The sequence below is a fragment of the Somniosus microcephalus genome, chromosome 2 (assembly GCF_052327205.1).
Source record: "Somniosus microcephalus isolate GS21.2 chromosome 2, FLI_Smic_1.0, whole genome shotgun sequence".
NCBI lineage: Eukaryota > Metazoa > Chordata > Chondrichthyes > Squaliformes > Somniosidae > Somniosus > Somniosus microcephalus.
Genome location: NC_140988.1, coordinates 211,335,326 through 211,361,631, shown reverse-complemented (window position 1 = coordinate 211,361,631; position 26,306 = coordinate 211,335,326). Strand labels below are relative to the sequence as shown.

Sequence of the window (26,306 nt, the reverse complement as noted above, 5' to 3'; positions counted from 1 at the left end):
TCTATCTTTGAATGCTTGCCATTGTCTATCCACTGTCAATCCCCCCAGAAACACCACCCAATCAATCTTACCCAATTCCCGTCTCATACCCTCGTAATTCCCTTTATTTAAGTTCTGGACCTTAGTCTCTGATTCAATTTCCTCACTCTCCATCTCGACTGAGAGCTCGATCATATTATGATCGCTCTGACCCAAGGGGCCTCGTACAAGAAGATTGCTGATAAGTCCCTTCTCATTGCACAATACCCAGTCTAAAATGGCCTGATCTCGAGTCGGCTCCTCGACATATTGGTCCAGATAACCGTCCCGAAAACATTCCAGGAATTCCTCCTCCTCAGAATTTTTACTAATTTGGGTAGTCCAATCAATATGTAAATTAAAGTCACCCATGATGACAGCTGTGCTCTTATCGCACGCTTCTCTAATTTCCCTTTTTATGCCTTCCCTCACCTCCATATTACTATTTGGAGGCCTATATATCACACCCACTAACGTTTTCCTCCCCTTGCTATTTCTCATTTCTACCCATACAGATTCCGTTTCATCCGAGTTAATATCCTTCCTTTCCATTGCATTAATCCCCTCCTTTACCAGCAATGCTACCCCACCTCCCCTACCTTTTTGCCGATCCTTCCTAAATATTGTATATCCCTGGATGTTAAGTTCCCAGCCTTGCCCACCCTGCAGCCACGTTTCTGTAATCCCAATCAAATCATACTTGTTTACCTTCACTAATCTTTTTCTTTTTACATACTTGTAGAAGCTTTTACAATCCACTTTTATGTTGCTTGCAAGTTTACTCTCGTACTTTATTTTTCCCCTCTCAATCAATCTCTTGGTCCTTTTTTGCTGAACTCTAAACTGCTCCCAATCCTCAGGCTTGCTACTTTTTCTGGCAACTTTATATGACTCCTCTTTGGATCTAATACTATCCTTAATTTCTTTTGTTAGCCATGGATGGGCCGCTTTTCCTTTTGTGTTTTTGCGCCAGAAAGGAACGTATAACTGTTGCAATTCATGCATTCATTCCTTAAATGTTAGCCATTGCCTATCCACCGTCATGCCTTTTAATGAAGCTCCCCAATCTATCATAGCCAACTCACTCCTCATACCTTCGTAGTTTCCTTTGTTTAGATTTAGGACCCTAGTTTCGGATTGGACTTCTTCAATTTCCATCTTAATGAAGAATTCTATCATGTTATGGTCACTCTTCTCTAAAGGACCCCGCACAACAAGATTATTAATTAACCCCTTCTCATTGCACAATACCCAATCTAGGATAGCCTGTTCCCTAGTTGGCTCCTCAATGTACTGGTCTAAAAAACCATCTCGTACACACTGCAGAAATTCACCCTCCACAGTATTACTGCTAATTTGGTTTGGCCAGTCTATATGTAGATTAAAGTCACCCATGATTACTGTAGCACCCTTGTTGCATGCATCTCTAATTTCCTGTATGATGCCATCCCCTACATTACCACTACTGTTTGGAGGCCTATAGACAACTCCCACCATGTTTTCTGCCCCTTGGTGCTTCTTAGCTCCACCCAGACTGATTCTACGTCTTGATTTTCTGAGCCAATATCCTTTCTCACTATTGCTCTGATTTCATCCTTTACTAACAAGGCCACCCTTTTCCTTTTCGCCTGTTCTTCCTAAATATCGAATATCCTTGGATATTCAACGCCCAGCCTTGGTCACCCAGCAGCCATGTCTCCGTAATCGCAATTATATCGTATCTGTTTACATCTATTTGTGCTGTTAATTCGCCTACCTTATTATGAATGCTTCGTGCATTCAGATACTGTGCCTTTAGATTTGTCTTTTTAACATCTTAACATTTATTTGTACTATGGCCCTATTTGTCTTACCATTTTTTCTTACCTGGACCCTATTTGTTAGTGCACTCCTTTGTTTGTATGCTCTGTCCCTTCCTGACGCAATCTGGTTATCCTTACCCCAATCACTTTCCTGCACTGCTTCCTTGTCTTTTCTCTTTAGCATTCTAGCTTTCTCTCCACCAGGACCCCCCCCCCCTTATTTAGTTTAAAGCCCTATCTACCTCCCTAGTTATTTGATCCGCTAGAACTCTGGTCCCAGCATGGTTCAGGTGTAGTCCGTCCCAACGGAACAGCTCTCTTTCCCCAGTACTGGTGCCAGTGCCCCACGAATCGAAATCCACTTCTCCCACACCAATCTTTGAGCCAAACATTCATCTCCCTGATCCTATTGACCCTATGCCAATTTGCTTGTGGCTCCGGTAATAATCCAGAGATTATGACCTTTGTGGTTCTGCCTTTTAATTTAGTCCCTAGCTGCTCAAACTCTCTCAGCAGAACCTCTTTCTTTGTCCTACCTATGTCGTTGGTACCTACGTGGACCACGACAACTGGATCCTCCCCCTCCCAGTTCTTCTCCAGCCCGGAGGAGATGTCCTTTACCCTGGCACCGGGTAGGCAACATAGCCTTCGGGATTCACGCTCCTGGCTGCAGAGAACAGTGTCTATCCCCCTAACTATACTGTCACCTACGACAACCACCTTCCTTTTTACTCCCCCCACTTGAACGGCTTTCTGTACCACGATGCCGTGGTCAGTTTGCTCGTCCTCCCCGCAGTCCCCGCACTGGTCCACAAGGGTTGCAAGAACCTTGAATCTATTGGACAAGTACAGGGACTGAGGCTCCTGCAATACTACCTCCTGCATCCCCGTACCTGCCTCACTCGCAGTCACACCCTCCTGTCCCTGACCACGTGTCAATTCTAAAGTATTTAATCTAAGGGGTGTGGCTGCCTCCTGGAGCAAAAGGTCCAGGTAACTTTCTCCCTCCCTGATGTCTCGCAATGTCTGCAGCTCAGGCTCCAGCTCCTCAACTCAGAGCCGAAGTTCCTCGAGCCGCAGACACTTAACGACTGAGCATCCACAGCCCTCTGGTCCAAAGTCACCTGTTTCTTACAAGCATGCTACACTTACCATATGTTATGTCTCAAATTAGTCAGATACTGTATCCCAAAATGTTATTTTCTGATTTGCATTCGGGTGAATGAATACTAACTACTTCCACCATCTCCCTACAGAGACTGTTCTATAGATTGACCACTCGCTCACTGAAATATTGTTTCCACAGGTTAATTTTGAATTTACTCCCTTTCGAGCACAGGCTGTGTCCTCTGGTTCCACAGTTCTGGACAAGGTGAAATAGTTTGTCATGGTCTACAATATCAAGACTCTTTAGAATCTGAAGAACAGAAGTCACATTACTTCTCAACCTTCCCTTTTCCAGTGAGGACATGCCCCATTTACATAATCGCTCCTCATAATCCAATCACTCCATCCCCTCATCATTTTCATTATTCTCTTCTGTATCTTTTCAATAGCTGTAATATTTGTACTGTGGTGACCAGAACTGTACACAGTATTCTGAGTGCGGTTGCACCAATGATTGCCTCACTATTTTGGCTCAATATTAACCTTTTATTACATCCCAAGATCTGATTTGCTTTACTCACTGCCACCGAGCATTGTTGCTATAGTTTCAATTCATTGTCAATCAGGAGCCCCAAATCTCTTTCATTTTCAATGCCATGCATGTTATTTTCTTTCCATTTAAGTAATAGTCTCCTCCTAAATTTTGTCCTCACTTTGCATTTCTCTAAACTGAATTTCATCTGCCACCTGTCTGCTCAATTCCCAAGTATATTCAAATCCTCCTTCGCTTATCCTGTTCAGCTTTGGGCCAAATGGCCTGTTTCTGTGCTGTATATTCTATGTAATATCACCTTCATTAGGTAAACAGAAATTATTGTAGGTTTGGAAAAAAGAGAAAAAGTGCAAGAGGCCCACACAAACAAAACATAGAAGATAGGAGCAGGAGTAGGCCATTCGGCCCCTCGAGCCTGCTCCGCCATTCAATGCGATCATGGCTGATCATCCAAATTCAGTACCCTGTCCCTGCTTTCTCCCCATACCCCTTGATCCCTTTAGCCTTAAGAAATATATCCAACTCCTTCTTGAATATATTTAATGAATTGGCCTCTACTGCCTTCGGTGGTAGAGATTTCCACAGGTTCACCACTCTCTGGGTGAAGAAATTCCTCCTCATTTCTGTCCTAAATGGCATACCCTTTATCCTTAGACTGTGACCCCTGGTTCTGGACTCCCCAACCATCAGGAACATCCTTCCTTCATCTAGTCTGTCCAGTCCTGTCAGAATTTTATAAGTTTCAATGAGATCCCCTCTCATTCTTCTAAACTCCAGTGAGTACAAGCCCAATCGACCCAATCTCTCCTCGTACGTCATTCCTGCCATCCCAGGTATCAGCCTGGTGAATCTTCGCTGAACTCCTTCCATGGCAAGAACATCCTTCCTCAGATAAGGCGACCAAAACTGCACACAATACTCAAGATGTGGTCTCACCAAGGCCCTGTACAACTGCAGCAAGACATCCTTGTTCCTGTACTCAAAGCCTCTCGCTACGAAGGCTAACATACCATTTGCCTTCTTAATCGCCTGCTGCACCTGCATGCTTACCTTCAGCAACTGGTGCACAAGGACACCCAGGTCTCGTTGCACTTCCCCTTCGCCCAATCTATTGCCATTCAGATAATAATCTGCCTTCCAGTTTTTGCCACCAAAGTGGATAACCTCACATTTATCCACGTTATATTGCATCTGCCATGCTTCTGCCCAATCACCCAACCTGTCCAAATCATCCTGGAGTTTCTCGGCATCCTCCTCACAGCACACACGCCCACCTAGCTTTGTGTCGTCTGCAAATTTGGAGATATTACATGTAGTTCCCTCGTCTAGATCATTAATATATATTGTGAATAGCTGGGGTCCAAGGACCGATCCCTGCAGTACCCCTAGTCACTGCCTGCCACTCGGAAAAAGACCCGTTTATTCCAACTCTTTGCTTTCTGTCTGCCAACCAGTTTTCTATCCAAGTCAATACCTTGCCCCCAATCCCATGTGCCTTAACTTTACACGCTAACCTCTTATGCGGGACCTTATCGAAAGCTTACTGAAAGTCCAAATATACCACATCCACTGGTTCTCCCTTATCTATTTTACCAGTTACATCCTCAAAAAATGCGAGATATGGGAAAAGAGGCAAGCTGTAAATGCAGCAAATCACCAATTTGCTCAAGTTACTTATCATATTTTTTTGTTAAAATTGCACAGAGGAAAATAAACCCCCCCAACTTCTAAGAAAATTTCAAATTCTTTAGTGGACTTTGTGATATAAATAAAACATGTCAAGCTATAAAGAACAAAAAGAAAGACTTGCATTTACATAGTGCCTTTCACGACATCAGGACTTCCCAAAGTGCTTTGCAGCCAGTGAAGTACTTTTGAAGTGTAGTCACTGTTGTAATGTAGAAAACACGGCAGCCAATTTGCGCACAGCAAGGTCCCACAAACAGTAATAAGATAATGACCAGATAATCTGTTTTAGTGATGTTGGTTGAGGGATAAATATTGGCCAGGACACCAGGGAGAACTCTCCTTTTCTTCTTCAAAATAGTGCAAAATAATCAGAGAGGCTGGACAGGGCCTTGGTTTAATGTTTCATCTGAAAGACGGTACTTCCTCAGTACTGTACTGAAGTGTCAGCTTGGATTTTTGTTCTCAAGTCTCTTGAACCCACTACCTTCTGGCTTAGAGGAGAGTATGCTACCTACTGCGCCACGCCTGACACATACAACTAAAATCAAAACCAATCATCCTAGACCATTATACATCAATTAGGAAATCTGGTTTACTGTTGAATATTTTGAGGATTTAGTGAGATCCTTGATTTAAAATTGTCTGAGAAGATTATTTCTGAATTAAAATAAAGCGAGGTGCTTAAAGTTCATTATTACAATCAAATAATGCTTTTGTTATTTTCCATTAGGTGGGGCAACTTAATCTACAATGTCTTGCCTTATTGTCTCCGGTCATCCCTTTTTCATAATGTGCCAACGCATTCACATAGTCACCCCTGGAAAACACATATTGGTCAATGTGACAAACAGATAAAATTATACATTTTTATTAATCCAACAAGTGGGGAAGTCTATTTTGCAATATTCCATAATTTCATTTGTAGATAATATAACCCATGGAAATGTGGGTGAGATCATGTGCAAATTATACGTGAATTTTTTAACAAAGATAAACATTGACTTTTATATATATAATGAACACTTTTATATTAGAGAATTGACATGAAACCTAGGTGCATTTACATGCAAAAAATTTCAGAAAGGGAAAAGAGGCTGTTGTATGTGAGTAAATATTATATGTGATAAGATATTTCTATGGGAAACTATCAAAGACAATAACAGAATCTGGTAAATTCTAGTAAAAGTACAGGAGAAAGGCAAACATGTATCTTGACTAGAAAGGATAGACAATTAAATAGTTATTCTAAAAATTGGAAACAAAGATAAAAAAATCTCCATTCCTTTTAACGTCCCAAATTCTGTACTGATAAATCTCTTACATCGCATATTCAGATGATAATTCAAATTAACTTTTTGCGCAAAGAAATTCAAATGATCTAGTAATTCAAATTAAGCAACATAAATGGACAGAAAAAAATAGCATGTAATTTGCATTAAGTGACTGAATAAGAGTAGGCTGTATACTAGTTTGGCATTACTTAGGGAATTTATCGATTATATTTCCGATATAAAAAGAGCTGCCTCTTTTTATACATACGTGAACTCCAGCTGAATAGCATATTCTTTGGAGATAAATGAGATCTGATCAGGAGCCAGCCGTTTAGCCAACTGCAGTGCACTGTCCCAATGCTGTAAATCCCTCCGCATCTGCATGATAAAAATAGTGCATCACTTAAGACATAAAACTGATACAAAATATCTGCATCATAATTCAAAAAGAATAAATATTTTAAAATGAGCAATCGTACATGATCAGAGTTCTTCCAAGACACAATATCTATTACATTGCATGGTTAATATTACTTTACAATTTTAATTACAGGTATATGCTGTTTTTAAAGACATCACTTTACAGGTTTAAAAGATCCAACAATCATCATTGTGGTAATTATTGTGTCAAGAACAGTCTCCAGTGAAGCAAGGTCCTACTGGCGACTCTAGTTCTCCAAATGGGCCATTTTAGAAGTCATGAAGTCAGTCAGAGGTGTGGTAGCACCAGATCTGATCAATCATGCGAGTTAGAAGATCGGTTGCGATATAACTTAGAAAAATAAATCTTTCTCCGAGCCCTAAGATTGTTGGAGGTTTTTCCACTGTTTTGTGAAAGAGAACCCATAGCACTATTAACTGTTTCTGGTGTGGGAAACAGAGATCTGATGAAGACAAGAGAAACAGAACTAATGTGACAGCCTAGAATGGTTCCTTATATGGCAGAGGATTCTGTGGGGGATGGTAGATGTGTATGTGGAGATTAAATAAATGAGGAAGTACCAAACTCTTCCCTTCCCACCCTCCTGTTTATGCCAATTATGACAATATTCTGACATATAAATATTATCTGCAATTGGCTCCTCATTCAGCATTTCTAGGAGAGAATGCATAGATACTGTTGTAAGTTAATGGCCCAGAAATTCGGGTCTCCACGGGTGAGTATGCACGGAGTACTCACCCGTAGGCCCAATGGAAGTGCCGGTTTCGTGCATGCACTGCGCATGCGCGGGAAACCGGAACTTCCAGTCCCTCGAAAGAAGGGGTTCAGTGGTCGAACGCGTGCGCTGGAGAGGCAGCGCGTGCGCATTGAACCTACGTTTATTTCCCAGGTTTTTCCGGGAGGGTAAGTCTCCAGGAGTTATACATATAAAAAGCAGGCGCAAGGCCTGCTTTTAACAAGGTAAGTGGTGAATTAACTAAAATTAAAACATTTTTTCCACAGGTTTATTATTTTTAAATACTTTAAAGAAAGGTAAGTTTATTTTTAGCCCCATTAGAAAATGCAATTAATTTTTTCAAAAATTTAAATGATTGTTTAATAGTTATTTTATATAATTTATAGTTATTTTAAAAATGTGATTTTTAAAAAATTTATTTGAAGTTTTAGTGATGTTTTGGGGCTTATGGTATTTATGGTTTTGACAGCTCTTCCTGTCAATTTTATGAATGGGCATTCCCTGCTACCATTGGCTCTCCATGGCCCACGTGATCCCAGGGGACACATCGAACTAACTGCGCCCCTGGGATACGCAAGCACTGCGCGCCGGCAGTTGGAGGAGGCCCAGGATTGGAATCCCACGCGGACCCACAGCTCAACGGCCGGCGCGCTAGGTAAGTGCAGGTCGGAGGCTTGCACCCGCGGGAAGCCTCCGACCCGAATTTCTGGGCCACTATGTTACACAGGCTGCAAAGACCCAAGTATAGCCAACAAGCACTCAAAGTCCATTTAGAATGCAGTATTGAATCCCAGTTTCTAATCCTCCTTTAGAAGTTTCCCCTACAGACAATGAGGAACTTGCAAGCTAATAAATATTTCCTAGCCATTATTTTTCTAACACAGCTTTTTTGTTTGCAGAGCAGTACAAATTGAAAAATCAATTTTAGTCATTGATTTTTTTCAAACAATATTTTGCTTTAACATCTTTAAAATAAAACTGGAAAACAGGAACAAACAGCACATCAAGACTAGTTTGGACATAGTTCAACTGACTGAGAAAGCTGGTACACTCAATCAATAATCACTTCTATCAAAATAAGTAAGGTGATATTAGCAAAATGGTGTGTGCACTTTTTTCCCTCCCTTTTTTGTGTATGCCCTTGCCTTGGATTAACATGAGAAGGCTGGTAACCTGCTCCTAACAACAGCAAAAAAAACATGCATTTACATAGTGCCTTTAATGCAGAAAAACATCCCAAAGCAATCAAAAAAATGGATGTTGAGCCAAAGAAATATAAGGAGGTGACCAAAAGCCTGGTCAAAGAGTTGGGTCTTACAGGAGCAGAAAGGGGTCGAGAGGCTGAGGGGTTTAGGGAGTAAATTATAGAGTGCAAGGTCTAGGCGAATGAAGGTATGACTACCAGTGACAGGGAGAAGGGAGGGGGATATACCGTAGAAGCCAGTGACAGAGGAATGGAGAGTTTGGGGTGGTTGTAGGACTAGAGGAGGTTGCAGAGGGGGAGAGGTCAGGCAATGGGGGGATCTAAACATGAGGCTAAGTAAGTATCCTCCGGACTCAAAGGAAAACAATAAACAATGCATGCAGGGCGGAACTAGGCCAATATCCATTAATAATCACTATCCAAAAAAGAGCCACCAAATTTTGGAATCACCTACAAATGAGCAATCCCCAATGCTATCACTACGACGCCCTGAAATGCCAAGAGCTGACCATAAAGAAGAATACCCTCAGTCAACTAGTCCTGGGACTCAGTGAAGTAACTACTAACAATACTAACAATAACCAGCCCCAGGACAGTGACAGGGTAACACAAAGAATTCGACCCAACACAATCGTCGCTAAGCAAAAGGAAAAATATCTGACATGTTGGGCAGAAACAACAAAAACCCAAAGCAAACTCAATTGCTACTTGGCCCTAAACAGACAATACAACATAGCTGATTACCTGACCATGGTAAAGGATAACAAACTGAGAAGAACCTTGACAAGGTACAGACTTAGCGAACCTAGCCTAGCGATCGAAAAAGGCAGACACAGGCAGACCAGGCTGCCAAGAGAAGACAGGATATGCTCTCACTGCAGTCAGGGAGTAGTGGAGACAGAGATGCACTTCCTCACAGCCTGCGGAAAATATCAGGGCATCAGGGAGAATTTCTACCAAAAATTCTCACAAATATGCCCTGATTTCAGAAATCTGAATGACAACCAAAAACTCCCATTCCTACTGGGAGAGGAGAGAAGCTGTGTAACACTGGCGGCACACTATGTTACAGCTTGCCATGAACAGAGGGACAACCAGTAAACTAAGAAAAGAATATATATAAACAATGCGAATGTATATTTATACACTCAGGGATATACCTGTTTATACACTGTATGAATAGAACTGCGTTTATGTGCTAAACCATAAATGTATTTTGATGCTTTGGCAACATAAGATGTAACTTATCATGCCAATAAAGCGATTTGAATTGAATTGAATTGAATTGAATTGATAGACGTTTCTGTGGCCACAGGCGTGACTCCAGGATGGTATGTTGCCTCCCTGGTGCCAGGGTCAAGGATGTCACTGAACGGCTGCAGGGCATTCTGAAGGGGGAGGGCGAACAGTCAGAGGTCGTGGTTCACATTGGTACTAACGACATGGGTAGAAAGAGGGATGAGGTCCTGCAACAAGAATTTAGGGAGCTAGGTAGCGGATTAAAAATCAGGACCTCAAAGGTTGTAATCTCTGGATTACACCCGGTGCCATGTGCTAGTGAGTATAGGAATAGGAGGATAGAGCAGATGAATGCGTGGCTAAAGAGTTGGTGCAGGAAGGAGGGCTTTAGTTTCCTGGATCACTGGGTCAGCTTCTGGGGAAGTGGGACCTGTACACGTCGGTGGCAAAAACAGAAAGACAGATTATTATCTGAACGGCAATAGATTGGGAAAAGGGGAAGTGCAACGAGATCTGGGTGTCCTTGTGCACCAGTTGCCGAAGGTAAGCATGCAGGTGCAGCAGGCGGTTAAGAAGGCAAATGGTATGTTGGCCTTCATAGCAAGAGGATTCGAGTACAGGAGCAAGGATGTCTTGCTGCAGTTGTACAGGGCCTTGGTGAGACCAAACCTTGAGTATTGTGTGCAGTTTTGGTCACCTTATCTGAGGAGGGCTGTTCTTGCCATGGAGAGAGTGCAGCGAAGACTGATAACTGGGATGGCAGGAATGACGTATGAGGAGAGATTGGGTCGATTAGGCTTATATTCGCCAGAGTTTAGAAGAATGAGAGGAGATCTCATTGAAACTTATAAAATTCTAACAGGACTAGACAGACTAGATGCAGGAAGGATGTTCCCGATGGCCGGGGAGTCCAGAACCAGGGGTCACAGTCTAAGGATAAGGGGTAAGCCATTTAGGACTGAGATGAGGAGGAATTTCTTCACCCAGAGAGTGGTGAACTATGGAATTCTCTGCCACACAGGGCAGTTGAGGCCAATTCATTAAATATATTCAAGGAGTTGGATATATTTCTTACGGCTAAAGGGATCAAGGGATATGGGGAGAAAGCAGGGACAGGGTACTGAATTTGGGTGATCAGCCATGATTTCATTAAATGGCAGAGCGGGCTCGAGGGGCCGAATGGCCTACTCCTGTTCCTATCTTCTATGTTTCTAAGTTACAAGTTGGACGGGTTGCACCTGAACCGGAATGGGACCAACATCCTTGTGGGGAGGTTTGCTAGTACTGTTGGGGGGGGGGGGGGGGGGGGGTTTAAACTAACTTGGCAGGGGGATGGGATACGGAGTGGAGCTATAGTAAAGGGTGATGTAGAGCCAAATATAGAGGAAAAAACAAGTCAGCCTGGAAGGCAGCACAAATATGTAATGGCACAAGGGAGTATGGCATGGCTGGATGGCATTTATTTTAATGCAAGGAGTCTTGCGAGTAAGGCAGATGAATTGAAGGTGTTGATGAACACATGGGAGTATGATATTGTTGTTATCACAGAGACATGGTTGAGGGAGGGGCAGGACTGGCAGCTCAATATTCCAGGGCATAGAATCGTCAGGCGAGACAGAGGGGGGTGTAAAAGAGGAGGGAGTGTCGCAATATTAATCAAGGAGTCAATTACTGCTGTAAGGAGGGATGATATCTGAGCAGGTTCCTCTAATGAGGCCATATGGGTAGAACTTAAAAACAAAAAGGGGGCAAGCACTTTGCTGGGAGTGTACTGTAGGCCCCCAAACAGTCACGGGGAGATAGAGGAACAGATGTGTAGGCAAATCTCAGAGAAGTGTAGAAATAATAGGGTACTAATAGTAGGGGATTTCAACTTCCCCAATATTAACTGGGATAGTCAGAGTGTGAAAGGCTTAGAGGGTGCGGAATTCTTAAAGTGCATCCAGGAGAGCTTTTTGAGCAAGCATGTAGAAAGTCCTACAAGAGAGGAGGCGGTACTGGACCTAATTCTAGGGAATGTAGCCGGGCAAGTGGTAGAAGTGTCAGTAGGAGAGCATTTTGGTGACAGTGACCATAATTCGGTGAGATTTAAGGTAGTCATGGAAAAGGACAAAGATGGACTGGAAATAAAGGTTCTAAATTGGGGGAAGGCCGATTTTAATATGATATGGCAGGATCTGGCCAAAGTGGACTGGGATCAGATACTTGTAGGAAAATCCACATCAGAGCAGTGGGAGTCTTTCAGAAAGGGAATAGAGAGAGTACAAAGCCAACATGTTCCCGTCAAGGGTGGGACCAACAAGCCCAGGGAACCCTGGATGTCAAGGGATATACAAGAATGAATTAGGAAAAAAAGGGAGGCTTTTGGCAGATACAAAGGACTAAAAACAGTGGCAGCCCTAGAGGAGTATAGAAAGTGCAGGGGGGTACTTAAAAAAGAAATTAGGAGAGCGAAGAGGAGACATGAAAAAACACTGGTGGGCAAAATAAAGGAAAATCCCATGGTGTTTTATAAGTATATTAAGGGCAAGAAGATAATCAGGGAAAGAGTAGGGCCCATTAGGGACCAAAGTGGCAATCTGTGTGTAGAGCCGGAAGATGTAGGTGAGGTTTTAAATGAATATTTTGCATGTGTTCACTATGGAGAAGGACGATGTAGGCAGAGAAATCAAGCAGGGGGTTTGTGATATACTTGAACAAATTAGTATTGAGAGGGAGGAGGTACTAGCAGTTTTAGCAGGCTTAAAAGTGGATAAATCCCCAGGGCCTGACGAGATGTATCCCAGGCTGCTGTGTGAGGCAAGGGAGGAGATTGCAGGGGCTCTGACACTAATTTTCAGAACATCTCTGGCCACAGGGGTGGTGCCAGAGGACTGGAGAACAGCTAACGTAGTACCATTATTCAAGAAGGGTAGTAGGGATAAACCAGGGAATTACAGGCCAGTGAGCCTAACATCAGTGGTAGGGGAATTATTGGAAAAAATTCTGAGGGACAGAATTAGTCTCCACTTGGAGAGACAAGGATTAATCAAGGATAGTCAGCATGGTTTTGTCAGGGGAAAATCTTGTTTAACCAATTTGATTGAATTTTTCGAGGGGGTGACTAGGTGTGTGGATGAAGGTAGTGCAGTTGATGTAGTCTACATGAACTTCAGTAAGGCTTTTGACAAAGTCCCGCATGGGAGACTGGTCAAGAAGGTAAGAGCCCATGGGATCCAGGACAATTTGGCACGTTGGATCCAAAATTGGCTTAGTGGCAGGAGGCAGAGGGTGATGGTCGAAGGTTGTTTTTGTGACTGGAAGTCTGTGTCCAGTGGTGTACCGCAGGGATCGGTGCTGGGTCCTTTGCTGTTTGTAGTGTACATTAATGATTTAGATATGAATGTAGGAGGTATGATCAGTAAGTTCGCAAATTACACAAAAATTGGTGGAGTGGTAAATAGCGAGGAGGGAAGCCTCAGGCTACAGGACGATATAGACAGGTTGGTTAGATGGGCAGAACAGTGGCAAATGGAATTTAACCCTGAAAACTGTGAGGTGAGGCATTTTGGGAGAACTAACAAGGCAAGGGAATACACAATGAATGGTAGGACCCTAGGAAGGACAGAGGATCAGCAGGACCTTGGTGTGCATGTACATAGATCCCTGAAGGCAGCAGGACAGATAGATACGGTGGTTAAAAAGGCATATGGGATATTTGCCTTCATTAGCCGAGGCATAGAATATAAGAGCAGGGAGATTATGATGGAGCTGTACAAAACGCTAGTTAGGCCACAGCTGGAATACTGGGTGCAGTTCTGGTCACCTCACTATAGGAAGGATGTGATTGCATTGGAGAGGGTGCAGAGGAGATTCGCCAGGATGTTACCTGGGCTGGAGTGCTTCAGCTATGAAGAGAGACTGGACAGGCTGGGGTTGTTTTCCTTAGAACAGAGATGGCTGAGGGGGGACCTGATTGAGGTGTACAAAATTATGAGGGGCATAGATAGGGTAGATAGAAAATAACTTTTCCCCTTAGTAGAGGGGTTAATAACCAGGGGGCATAGTTTCAAGGTAAGGGGCAGGAGGTTTAGAGGGGATTTGAGGAAAAACTTTTTCACCCAGAGGGTGGTTGGAATCTGGAACTCACTGCCTGAAAGGGTGGTAGAGGCAGGAACCCTCACAACATTGAAGAAGCATTTAGATGAGCACTTGAAACGCCATAGCATACATGCTGGAAAATCGGATTAGAATAGACACGGCTTGATAGCCGGCGCGGACACAATGGGCCGAAGGGCCTCTTTCTGTGCTGTATGACTCTACAATAGCACAGCAGAGCATCCAAAGTGTAAACGCATATGCTACTACTCTGGTGTAGTGTGTTAAGCACTCCAACCCCTATTTGTTGCTTTACTCATAACATATTTTGACATATTAGCAAATTATTGATCTCCTTCTTCATGGTTAAGAAAACAATATATATACTAAAACCAAATGCATCACTGTTTAGCTACATTATTTAAACAGCTACACTCTCATGTTTTGCAAATGTCAAGAGAGATAATATCCTGTCTTCTACAAAGTAAAACAAATATTGTAAAAGAAAAACAATATGCATTAAATGAAAGGACTAGCACTCCCTTGAAAAAGCAAACATCCTTAGCTAAAAGATCAAGGGTTCTAGTTAAAATAACACTCAGCTTCTTACCTCTAGCGCAGCAATTGGACAGCTGGAGGCCAGATACAGATCCTGTGCCAGATTGAAATCATTTGTAAACATCGCAAGATGGCCAGCTAGTAGGTTGTGGTCTTCTATTCCCTAAAACATTAATAATGATACTGCACTGAAAGAAATTATTGGTGAGGAATGGAGCAGTGTTAAAATAATGTGCCAATGTATCCTGCTAATTTTTAAAATGTGCTCCTCGGTTAGCTTGCAAAGAACTAGCAAATGTTAGGAAGAAGCTTTCTACACACTGATGAAAGTTAGTTGGTAAGTAGGGTTGAGAAGAATGTATGTGGTATATTTTTGCACTAATTTTTTAAAATTTGTTTATGGGATCAGGGTATCACTGGCAATGCCAGCATTTATTGCCCATCCCTAGTTGCCCTTGAGAAGGTGGTGGTGAGCCGCCTTCTTGAACTGCTGCAGTCCGTGTGGTGTGGTACTCCCACAGTGCTGTTAAGTAGGGAGTTCCAGGATTTTGACCCAGTGACGATGAAGGATCGGCGACATACTTCGAAGTCAGGATGGTGTGTGACTTGGAGGGGAACTTGGAGGTGGTGGTGTTCCCATGCGCCTGCTGCCCTCGTCCTTTTAGGTGGAAGAGGTCACGGGTTTGGGAGGTGCTGCCGAAGAAACCGTGGCAAGTTGCTGCAGTGTATCTTGTAGATGGTACACACTGCCGCCACGGTACGCCGGTGGAGGAGGGAGTGAATGTTTAAGGTGGTGGATAGGGTGCCAATCAAGTGGGCTGCTTTGTCCTGGATGGTGTCGAGCTTCTCGAGTGTTGTTGGAGCTGCATTCATCCAGGCAAGTGGAGAGTATTCCATCACACTTCTTACTTGTGCCTTGTAGATGGTGGAAAGGCTTTGGGGAGTCAGGAGGTGAGACACTCGCCGCAGAATACCTAGCCTCTGACCTGCTCTTGTTTCCACAGTATTTATGTGGCTGGTCCAGTTAAGTTTCTGGTTAATGGTGACCCCCAGGATGTTGATAGTGGGGGATTCGGCGATGATAATGCCATTGAATGTCAAGGGGAGGTGGTTAGACTCTCGCTTGTTGGAGATAGTCATTGCCTGGCACTTGTGTGGCGCAAATTTTACCTGCCACTTATCAGCCCAAGCCTGAACGTTGTCCAGGTCTTGTTGCATGCGGGCATGGACTGCTTCATTATCTGAGGAGTTGTGAATGGCGCTGAACACTGTGCAGTCAGCAGCGAACATCCCCATTTCTGACCTTATGTTGGAGGGAAGGTCATTGATGAAGCAGCTGAAGATGGTTGGGCCTAGGATACTGCCCTGAGGAACTCCTGCAGCAATGTCCTGGGGCTGTGATGATTGACCTTCAACCACCACAACCGTCTTCTTTTGTGCTAGGTATGACTCCAGCCAGTGGAGAGTTTCCCACCCGATTCCCATTGACTTCAGTTTTACTAGGGCTCCTTGATGCCACACTTGGTCAACTGCAGCCTTGATGTCAAGGGCAGTCACTCTCACCTCACCTCTGGAATTCAGCTCCTTTGTCCATGTTTGGACCAAGGCTGTAATGAGGTCGGAAGCCGAGTGGTCTCGGCGGAACCCAAACTGGGCATCAGTGAGCAGATTATTGGTGAGTAAGTGCTGCTTGATAGCATTGTCGATGACACCTTCCATCACTTTGCTGATGATTGAGAGTAGACTGATGGGTCTTGTGATATTGTATTGCTGTAAATTGGCAAATAGTAGGAACATGGCTGTCTGCAAGTCCCACACCCTGATTTCCCTTTAACAGTCAACTGTGCAATAGCAGACTTTCCTCTGTATGCCTTGATAACACTGATAATTGACAATCACCTACCAGACAAGATGACCTGTGACACTCTAGTGATATGGTCTGGGGATGTTGGAACAGTTTACTGCTTGATCAAGGTAAGATTGTGGTAGTAAGCAGACATGGACGTACTGGGAGAAAGTGACCAGAGTGGCACACTGCACTCACTATGAGTCTCATATTTATTGGTGCTTGTTGTGTTTCTGGAGAAATGTTAGGAAGAAACTTTGTACACATTGATGAAAGTTAGTAAGAGTTCATTTCAAAAAAATCCTAGTTTCACGGCAATATAATACAATAACTGTAACCAATATGAATTATACAGATGAACCATGGTAAAAAATAACTTTCTCGAACTGTTCTTTGAAAGTGAGTACAGTACTGGTCAGCATCACGTGTGGAACCATATTATAAACCAGTTTTAATTGCATCAATTACAGACTATTATTTTGAAGGTTGCCACAGTCAATTCAGTAATTCGGTCCCCATTCAGGAGTCAAACATTCTGTCTTTATTCTTACATTGCCATTATAAATTCCTGTTTCAAAATTTATAATGGGAACTGTTTATGTAACGTTGTCACGCTGCACTTACACCCTTCTGCCAATGGCCTTCTGCTTTTTATTCCTTTCAGGTGGGAATTGGTATGGCGCTGTGTGATGGGGAAAGGAGTCACCAATGACTGCAGGCTTCATTTGGGAAGGGGGAATTCTAGGGAAAATATGGTCGTCAGTGGCTGCCTACCATCCTCTCCCCAATCACGTGCTCTCTCCCACACCCCTCACATCCCCTACCCCTTCCTACCAGCTTCTCACCCCCACCACTACACCTACCTCTTCCTCTTTGTACTACCTATTAAATCCATGTTTTCACATCTCTCTGTTGCTCCACTGTCACTCACCTTCCATTCACCGCCACCCCAGTCCCACTCGCTTCACCCAAGATTAGGTGGTGAGAAGCCTGAACCCATTTCATCTTCAAACATTTCATTTCCTTTCCTATATGTTTCCCTCAAAAAGGCTGTTTGCTTTTAAGCTAAAACTTAAAAAAACAAATCAAATTAGAATGAAGAATGGAATTGTCTGCCATTTTCTCTGTGTGTTACTCTCTCAATTCACCCTCTCTTTCTCTCTAACCACCTCCTCCCTACCCTTCGTTTGTATCTGTTTCCCTCCAAGAGGCATTGTTTGCTTTCAAAATGTAACTTTAAAAAATCTAATTAGAATAAGGAGTAAAACTGTTTTGCCTTTCTCTTTCTGTCTCATGCATGTTAGAAATTACAGCCTCTGTCTCACAGGTAAGCCACCGACATTGACCTTTTCTAACGGTCAACAAAACACTGAGAAATAATTAGTCAGCTTCACAATTCACCCTTTTTTTGAAAATTGAACATCAGCATAAACAAAGATACTCTCTCAGCTCAATACATTTTCTGAAATGAATAGAAAACAAAACAAATGCTACGTGTATAATTAGTACATGGTTACTTTTCCCTCAATTAAGCTTTTGAAATTTATCTTCTTGTGTTTCAAAATAATTTAGAAAAAGGTACTGGGTGTTCAAGTGCTAGAAGCTCAAGAAAAATATTGCAGCAGTACAGTAGACTGAATGGTACTGACTCATCCTGGGAAATTAGGTGCACCGAATATACTTGGACTGCACAATCCAAATTCACCTCACAGAGTCACAGCTTTTGTGAGAACCTGAGGCCTTTAAATAAAAACTAATGAAGGCATGAAAAGAAATAAAATATAATTCAATGGATAAATGTAACCATGATATATGTATTCTTATTTTCTACAATAGTAATTGATAAATATATTTTCAGTCATCCTCATCAGTACCAACCTTGATCTGCTCCAGTGAAATCACCATTCCTACATTTCCAATCATACGATACACACGGATTGCAAACTGCACCTCCATGTGGTGGAGGCAAGCACGAGCGAACTCAGTCCATGCTGAAGTATCACCAAGTACTTTGCACACATCCCATGCTTCAGTAAACCTGCAGGAGTCACAAGAAAGATTGAAAACACAAGATAGTAATATGACTTCAGAATAGTTTGGGTGTTAAGCATGATTTAAAAGTAGATATGTGCACACTGTGCTGTAGTACCAAACCACAGAGACCAAGGAATCTCAAACATGAGCTTTGTGCCGAGTTCAGCCAGGAGAGCAAAGGGACGCTACAATTAATTTGAGAGTCACTGGACTAAGTACAGTCTTTAAAAAAAAAATCAAAATTCGGTATGTCTGGTCACCTGTAAACATTCCTTACAAAAATGTCCACTAATTGTGTCGAACTGTTACATTTGTAATAACCTGTGACACCTGTGGGTGGTGCTGCAATAAGGTTTCCCCATTTAGAACACTCAGCCATTTGTCCTATTTTTAAAGGCACAAAGCCTATGCAATTCCCTTTCGAGTGTGCCTGCAGTATCAAACACTGAACATCAGATGACACTGTGGAGCTCTTCCCAGCTCTGAATCTCTACCTTATTGGATTTCAATGGTGCAAGGTAAGAACCAGGTAACTATTATTATTTATATATATATTATATACTTAAAAAGTAACGTTTTATATTTCCCCTTCCAGGTATAGAAAGGATAATACAACCATGAATTTCTGGTAGCGGTGAGACAGAATATAAATTAACTTTTTAAAACTTTCAAGAACACCATAAAAACACAATTTACGGTATTTTTATTCTCTTCCTATTTAGAATAGTTGCTATTACAACCATCATGTCGGTACTTAAGGTGAACTCAATTCCAGAAACTATTAGCATCATGTAAATTTCTCAAAGGATTGAAAGTAGCAGAATTCAAACAACTTTTCATGAACTCAATTTGCGGGTATCTACACAGCTAGCATGTTTTCGCTATTCCTTACAAAATCTATCCCACCTTTTCAGCATTAAACTCTGGGTCAACACTGTCTGGAGGTCATTAGGTCCAAGGTCCTTCAATCCGCCAAGGAATGAGTGCGTGCTTAAGAGAATTGTGTTGATTTTCCCGCTCTGTGTCTGACATGTTAGCTCTCCATTATACAACAACAGTGGCTTGTGAGAAAATGGAAGTTTAGTACCACCTGCCAGCATGACTTTGGAACCTGTGAATTAAGCAAATTTGATCATAAGAAATGGATTGTTGTACCAGGTGAGGAACAAAAATAAAAAAATGGAAATATACTTTAAATGATAAACTGCTCAATGCAAAGGAGTCTGGTGTGTAGGTACAATAAAAAAAATCAAGAAAATAAATTTTTGGACTTTATATTGAGGGGGACCTTATTTTCCTCTCCAAATTCCTTGAATGTGTTGTAACCTCCCAAATCCCGTGTCCATTTTTCTTGCAGCTCCGTATTTGAATCTCTCCAATCAGATGTTTGCCCCTGCTACTACACGAATGACAACTTTTCTGTCTGTGACCACGGTACACTATCACTCCTCACCCTTCTTGACCTCTCTACAGCCTTTGACAGTTGACCACGGCATCCTTCACCAATGCTCTCTTCGGTTGTCCAGTTTAGTGGGACTGCTTTCACTTCGTTATCATAGATAGAGCACCTCTAGCAATGTCCTCTCTTCCCGCCCTTTATATAAATAAAATTCACGGGATGTGGGCATTGCTGGCAAGGCCAGCATTTATTGCCCATCCCTAATTGTCCTCGAGAAGGTGGTGGTGAGCCACCTTCTTGAACCGCTGCAGTCCGTGTGGTGAGGGAGGGAGTTCCAGGATTTTGACCCAGCGACGAAGAAGGAACAGCAATATATTTCCAAGTCAGGATGGTGTGTGACTTGGAGGGGAACTTGCAGGTGGCGGTATTCCCATGCACCTGCTGCCCTTGTCCTTCTCGGTGATAGAGGTCATGGTTTGGGAAGTGCTGTCGAAGAACCCTTAGCAAGTTGCTGCAGTGCATCTTGCAGATGATACACACTGCAGACATGGTGTGCTGATGGTGGACGGAGTGAATGTTTAAGGTGGTGGATGGGTGCCAATCAAGCGGGCTGCTTTGTCCTGGATGGTGTTGAGCTTCTTGAGTATTGCTGGAGCTGCAGGCAAGTGGAGAGTATTCCATCACAATCCTGACTTGTGCCTTGTAGATGGTGTAAAGACTGTGGGGAGTCAGGAGGTGAGTCACTCGCCGCAGAATACTGACCTGCTCTTGTAGCCACAGTATTTATGTGGCTGGTCCACTTAAGTTTCTGGTCAATAGTGACCCCCAGGATGTTGATGGTGGGGGAATTCGATTTTGGTAATGCCACTGAATATCAAGGGGAGGTGGTTAGATTCTCTCTTGTTGGAGATAGTCATTGCATTACACTTATGTGGTGCAAATGTTACCTGCCACTTATCAGCCCAAGCCTGAATGCTGTCCAGGTCTTGTTGCATGCGGAAATGGACTGCATCATTTTCTGAGGAGTTGCGAATGGAACTGAACACTGCAATCATCAGCGAACATCCTCACGTCTGACCTTATGATGGAGGGAAGGTCATTGATGAAGCAGTTGAAGATGGTTGGGCCTAGGACACTGTCCTGAGGAACTCCTGCAGCGAAGTCCTGGAGCTGAGATGATTGGCCTTCAACAACCACAATCATCTTCCTTTGTGCTAGGTCTGACTCTAGCCAGTGGAGAGTTTCCCCCCCCCCTCCGATTCCTATTGACTTCAATTTTACTAAGGCTTCTTGATGCCACACTCAGTCAAATCCTGCCTTGATGTCAAGGGCAGTCACTTTCACCTCACCTCTAGAATTCAGTTTTTGTCCATGTTTGCACCAAGGCTGTAATGAGGTCTGGAGCCAAGTGGTGTGGCAGAATCCAAGCTGAGCATCGGTGAGCAGGTTACTGGTGAGCAAGTGCCGCTTGGTAGCACTGTCAACGGCCCCTTCATTCATTTTGCTGATGATTGAGAGTAGGCTGATAGGACGGTAATTGGGCGGGTTTGACTTGTCCTGCTTTTTGTGGACAGGACATCCCTGAGCAATCCACTTTGTCGGGTAGATGCCAGCTGTACTGGAAGAGCTTGGCTAGAGGCACGATTAGTTCTGGAGCACAAGTCTCAGCACTGCATGTGGGATGTTGTCGGGGCCCATAGCCTTTGCTGTATCCAGTGCGCTCAGCCATTTTTTGGTATCACATGGAGTGAATAGAATTGGCTGAAGACTGGCTTCTGTGATGGTGGGGACCTCAGGAATAGGCCGAAATGGATCATCCACTCGACACTTCTGGCTGAAGATGGTTGCAAACGCTTCAGTCTTGTCTTTTGCACTCACGTGCTGGGCTCCACCATCATTGAGGATGGGGATGTTCATGGAGCCTCCTCCTCCTGTTAGTTGTTTAATTGTCCACCACCATTCACGACTGGATGTGGCAGGACTGCAGAGCTTTGATCTGATCCGTTGGTTGTGGGATCGCTTAGCTCTGTCTATAGCATGCTGTTTCTGCTGTTTAGCATGCATTTAGTCCTATATTGTAGCTTCATCAGGTTGGCACCTCATTTTTAGGTGCGCCTGGTGCTGCTCCTGGCATGCTCTTCTACACTCCTTATTGAACCAGGATTGGGCCCCTGGCTCGATGGTAATTGCAGAGTGAGGGATATGGCTGGCCATGAGGTTACAGATTGCGGTGGAATACAATTCTGCTGCTGCTGATGGCCCACAGCATCTCATGGATGCCCAGTTTTGAGCTGCTAGATCTGTTATGAATCTATCCTGAATCTGAATTTAGCACGGTGGAAGTGCCACACAACACGATAGAGGGTGTCCTCAGTGTGAAGATGAGACTTTGTCTCCACAAGAACTGTGCAGTAGTCACACATACCAATACTGTCATGGACAGATGCATTTGCGACAGATAGATTGGTGAGGATGAGGTCAAGTAGGTTTTTCCCTCGTGTTGGTACTCTCACCACCTACCTGCTGCATGCCCAGATTGGCAGCTATGTCCTTTAGGACTAGGCCAGCTCGGTCAGTAGTGGTGCTACCGAGCCACTCTTGAGGATGGACATTGAAGTCCCCCACCCAGAGTACATTGTGTGCCCTTGCTGCCCTCAGTGCTTCTTCCAAGTGGTGTTGAACTTGCAGGAGTACTGGTTCATCAGCTGAGGGAGGGCAGTAGGTGATAATCAGCAGGTTTCCTTGCCCATGCTTGACCTGATGCCATGAGACTTCATGGGGTCCGGAGTCAATGTTGAGGACTCCTAGGGCCACTCCCTCCCGACTTTATACCACTGTGTTACCACCTCTGGTGGGACAGGACATACCCAGAAATGGTGACGGAAGAGTCTGGGACGTTGACTGAAAGGTATGATTGTTTGAGTATGACTATGTCAGCTGTTGCCTGACTAGTCTGTGGAACAGCTCTCCCAATTTTGGCACAAGAACCCAGATGTTAGTGAGGAAGACTTTGCAGGATCAACTGGGCTGGGTGTGCCTTTGTCGTGTCCGTATCCGATGCCTAGGTCAATGCCGGTTGGTCCATTCGGTTTTATTCTTATTATACTTTGTCGTAGGGGTTTGGTACAACAGAGTGGCTCTTGCTCCTCCAGTGTCCCACAAGGATTCATCCTTGGCCCCCTCTTCTTCCTCATCTACATGTTGCCATTAACGACATCATCTGCAGATATGGGGCCACCTTCCACATGTATGCTGACAACACCCAGCTCTACCTCTCTAGACCCCTCGATTGCCTCCGTGTTGTCAAGACTGCTTGTCCACTATCCAATCTTGAATGAGCCGGAATTTCCTCCAATATAAACGTTAGGAAGACTGAAGCCATCATCTTCCGTCCTTGCCACAAACTTCGTATCCTTGACACTGATTCCATTTCCCTCCCCAACCACACTCTCAGGCTGAATCAAGACTGTTCCCAATCTCGGCGTCCTATTCAACCCAGAGTTGAGCTACCAATCCCATATAGTCTCCAGCACAAAGGCTACCTACTTCCACCTCTGTAACATCGCCTGCCTCAGCCCACCTGCTGCTGTAACCCTCATCCATGCTCTTTTCATTCGAGGCTCAACTATTCTAATGCTGTCCTGACCATTCTCCACCCTCCGTAAACTTTAGCTCATCTAAAACTCTGATTCCCATATCCTATCCCACACCAAATCCTGCTCAATCACAGTGTTAGCCGTGGCTCAATGGGTAGCACTGTCACCTCGGTGAGGTGAGAGTGACTGCCCTTGACATCAAGGCAGCATTTGACCGAGTGAGGCATTAAGGAGCCCTAGTAAAACTGAAGTCAATGAGAATCGGGGGGAAAACTCTCCACTGGTTGGAGTCATACCTAGCACAAAGGAAGATGGTTGTGGTGGGTGGAGGTCAATCATCACAGCCCCAAGACATCGCTGCAGGAGTTCCTCAGGGCAGTGTCCTAGGCCCAACCATCTTCAGCTGCTTCATTAATGACCTTCCCTCCATCTAAAGGTCAGAAGTGGGGATGTTGCCTGATGACTGCACAGTGTTCAGTGCCATTCGCAACTCCTCAGAAAATGAAGCAGTCCATGCCTGGATGCAGCAAGACCTCGACAACATTCAGGCTTGGGCTGATAAGTGGCCGTTAACATTCGCGCCACACAAGTGCCAGGCAGTGACTATCTCCAACAAGCAAGCGTCTAACCACCTCCCCTTGACATTCAACAGCATTACCATCAATGAATCCCCCACCATCAACATCCTGGGGGGCACCATTGACCAGAAACTTAACTAGGCCAGCCACATAAATACTGCGGCAACAAGAGCAGGTCAGAGGCTGGTTATTCTGCAGAGAGCGTCTCATTTCCTGATTCCCCAAAGCCTTTCCACCATCTACAAGGCACAAGTAAGGAGTGTGATGGAATACTCTCCACTTGCCTGGATGAGTGCAGCTCCAACAACACTCAAGAAGCTCGACACCATCCACGACAAAGTAGCCCACTTGACTGGCACCCCATCCACCTTAAATATTCACTCCCTCCACCACTGGCGTACCGTGGCTGCAGTGTGCACCATCTACAAGATGCGCTGCAGCAACTCGCCAAGGCTTCTTCGGCAGCACCTCCCAAACCCGCGACCTCTACCACCTAGAAGGACAAGGGCAGCAGGCGCATGGGAACACCGCCACCTCCAAGTTCCCCTCCAAGTCACACACCATCCTGACTTGGAAGTATATCGCCGTTCCTTCATCGTCGCTGGGTCAAAATCCTGAAACTCCCTCCCTAACAGCACTGTGGGAGTACCTTCACCACACGGACTGCAGCGGTTCAAGGCGGCAGCTCACCACCACCTTCTGAAGGGCAACTAGGGATGGGCAATAAATGCTGGCCTTGCCAGCGACACCCACAACCCATGAATGAATATAAAAAAATAGTATTAAAAGGACTGCTGTACAGAATAATGGGGGGGGGAAAAAAACTGAAGGGTGAATGCAAAACAGGCCTCCTATACATCATGGGATAATTACGTGGGTTCAACGGGGTACCAAGAGAAAAAAACTCAACTTTCCCAGGGTAGATGATAACTTAATTAATTGTACGTGTAGGGGGAAAAATAAATGATAACGAATATTACATTTTATTGGACAAATTACTGTTTTTATTATACTTCCCTTATTGAGGTTGCTGTATGCTTTTTATTCCTGAGAATAAGGAGAAAAACGGAAGCACAGCATGACAACTTCATCATACTTGATTCATACAGCTATGACTATGCTACCTTGAATTGTGTCCTTGTGAAACACGTAGGTATACACTTTGTCATCGTCGTAAGCAATAAAGACTCCTTTATCCATTGTGAAGTGTTCCCAGAGAATGCTTCTGACAGTCGTGGGAAAGTTTGGGATCTCATATACAGTATCATTCACCTTTAAAAGAACAAGGTTAATGAGAATCAAATACAGTTGCTCAAACTTAAAAAAACCACACACACACGCAAAAAACTTGGAGTACTTTGTCCTAGAATTACAGTAACCTGCACTGTAAAAACCTGCACTGTCCATGCAGGGTAGCAAGAAAGAAAAGTCTCAACTTACAAGCAGGCGGCTCACCACCACCTGCTCAAGGGCAGGGATGGGCAATAAATGCTGGCGACGCCCACATCCCAGGGACAATTTTTTAAAAACTTTCCCTGTGCAGATGGCGAGTTAATCATTTGTGTGTGGGGAATCAATGAATGAAGAATATTTTAATTTTCGTTGATAAATTACTATCATTACACTTCCATTTAGAGATTTCTGTTTGTTTTATTTCATGAAAATAAGGAGGGCAGCTGAAGCAGAGTATGATAATGTCATGATGCTTGATGACACTGAAAACAGTAGTACTTACTGGGCAGTAGACAAACCCATCACTCTTGTCATCAATAAATGCCATTCTGGTCCCATTGGGATCTGGGAAAACTTTACGGATACTGACTGAATGGCGATACTCATTCACATATTGCCAGTCCTCAATATAGAAATACTGGATGATGCCAGTCTGAAACAAGAAAGTCATGGAAATATTGTCAATACTCTCAATACAAGCTTCTCTGGGGATTTTACATGGGGTAACTTGTGAAAAGGGAGGGGAGACAAAAATCCTTGGCCCTACATTATTGGCAGAAGTGCAGCAGAGTGGGTACGAGTGACTGCCGTTCCTGACTCTACTGGAGTACCCATGGCCCGGGGGGAAGATTACCTATATTGCATGCAAATAATGATCACCCACATCAGTATACGTGCATTTTGAAGTGCCTGCCTGAGGAGGAG

General features: G+C 43.9%; 1 protein-coding gene across 1 annotated transcript in view; it reads right to left on the bottom strand.

Moving 5' to 3' along the window:
• Window positions 1–26,306, bottom strand: part of wdr19 (WD repeat domain 19) — a 103,142-nt gene that overhangs the window by 66,616 nt on the left and 10,220 nt on the right. The window contains exons 2-8 of the mRNA XM_085968740.1: window positions 25,885–26,034; window positions 25,274–25,421; window positions 19,483–19,687; window positions 18,421–18,580; window positions 14,749–14,859; window positions 6,709–6,818; window positions 5,929–5,986 (exon numbers count right to left, since the gene is read on the bottom strand). Of these exons, the coding sequence (XP_085824866.1) occupies window positions 5,929–5,986; window positions 6,709–6,818; window positions 14,749–14,859; window positions 18,421–18,580; window positions 19,483–19,687; window positions 25,274–25,421; window positions 25,885–26,034 (942 nt within the window). The remainder of the gene's footprint in view (window positions 1–5,928; window positions 5,987–6,708; window positions 6,819–14,748; window positions 14,860–18,420; window positions 18,581–19,482; window positions 19,688–25,273; window positions 25,422–25,884; window positions 26,035–26,306) is intronic.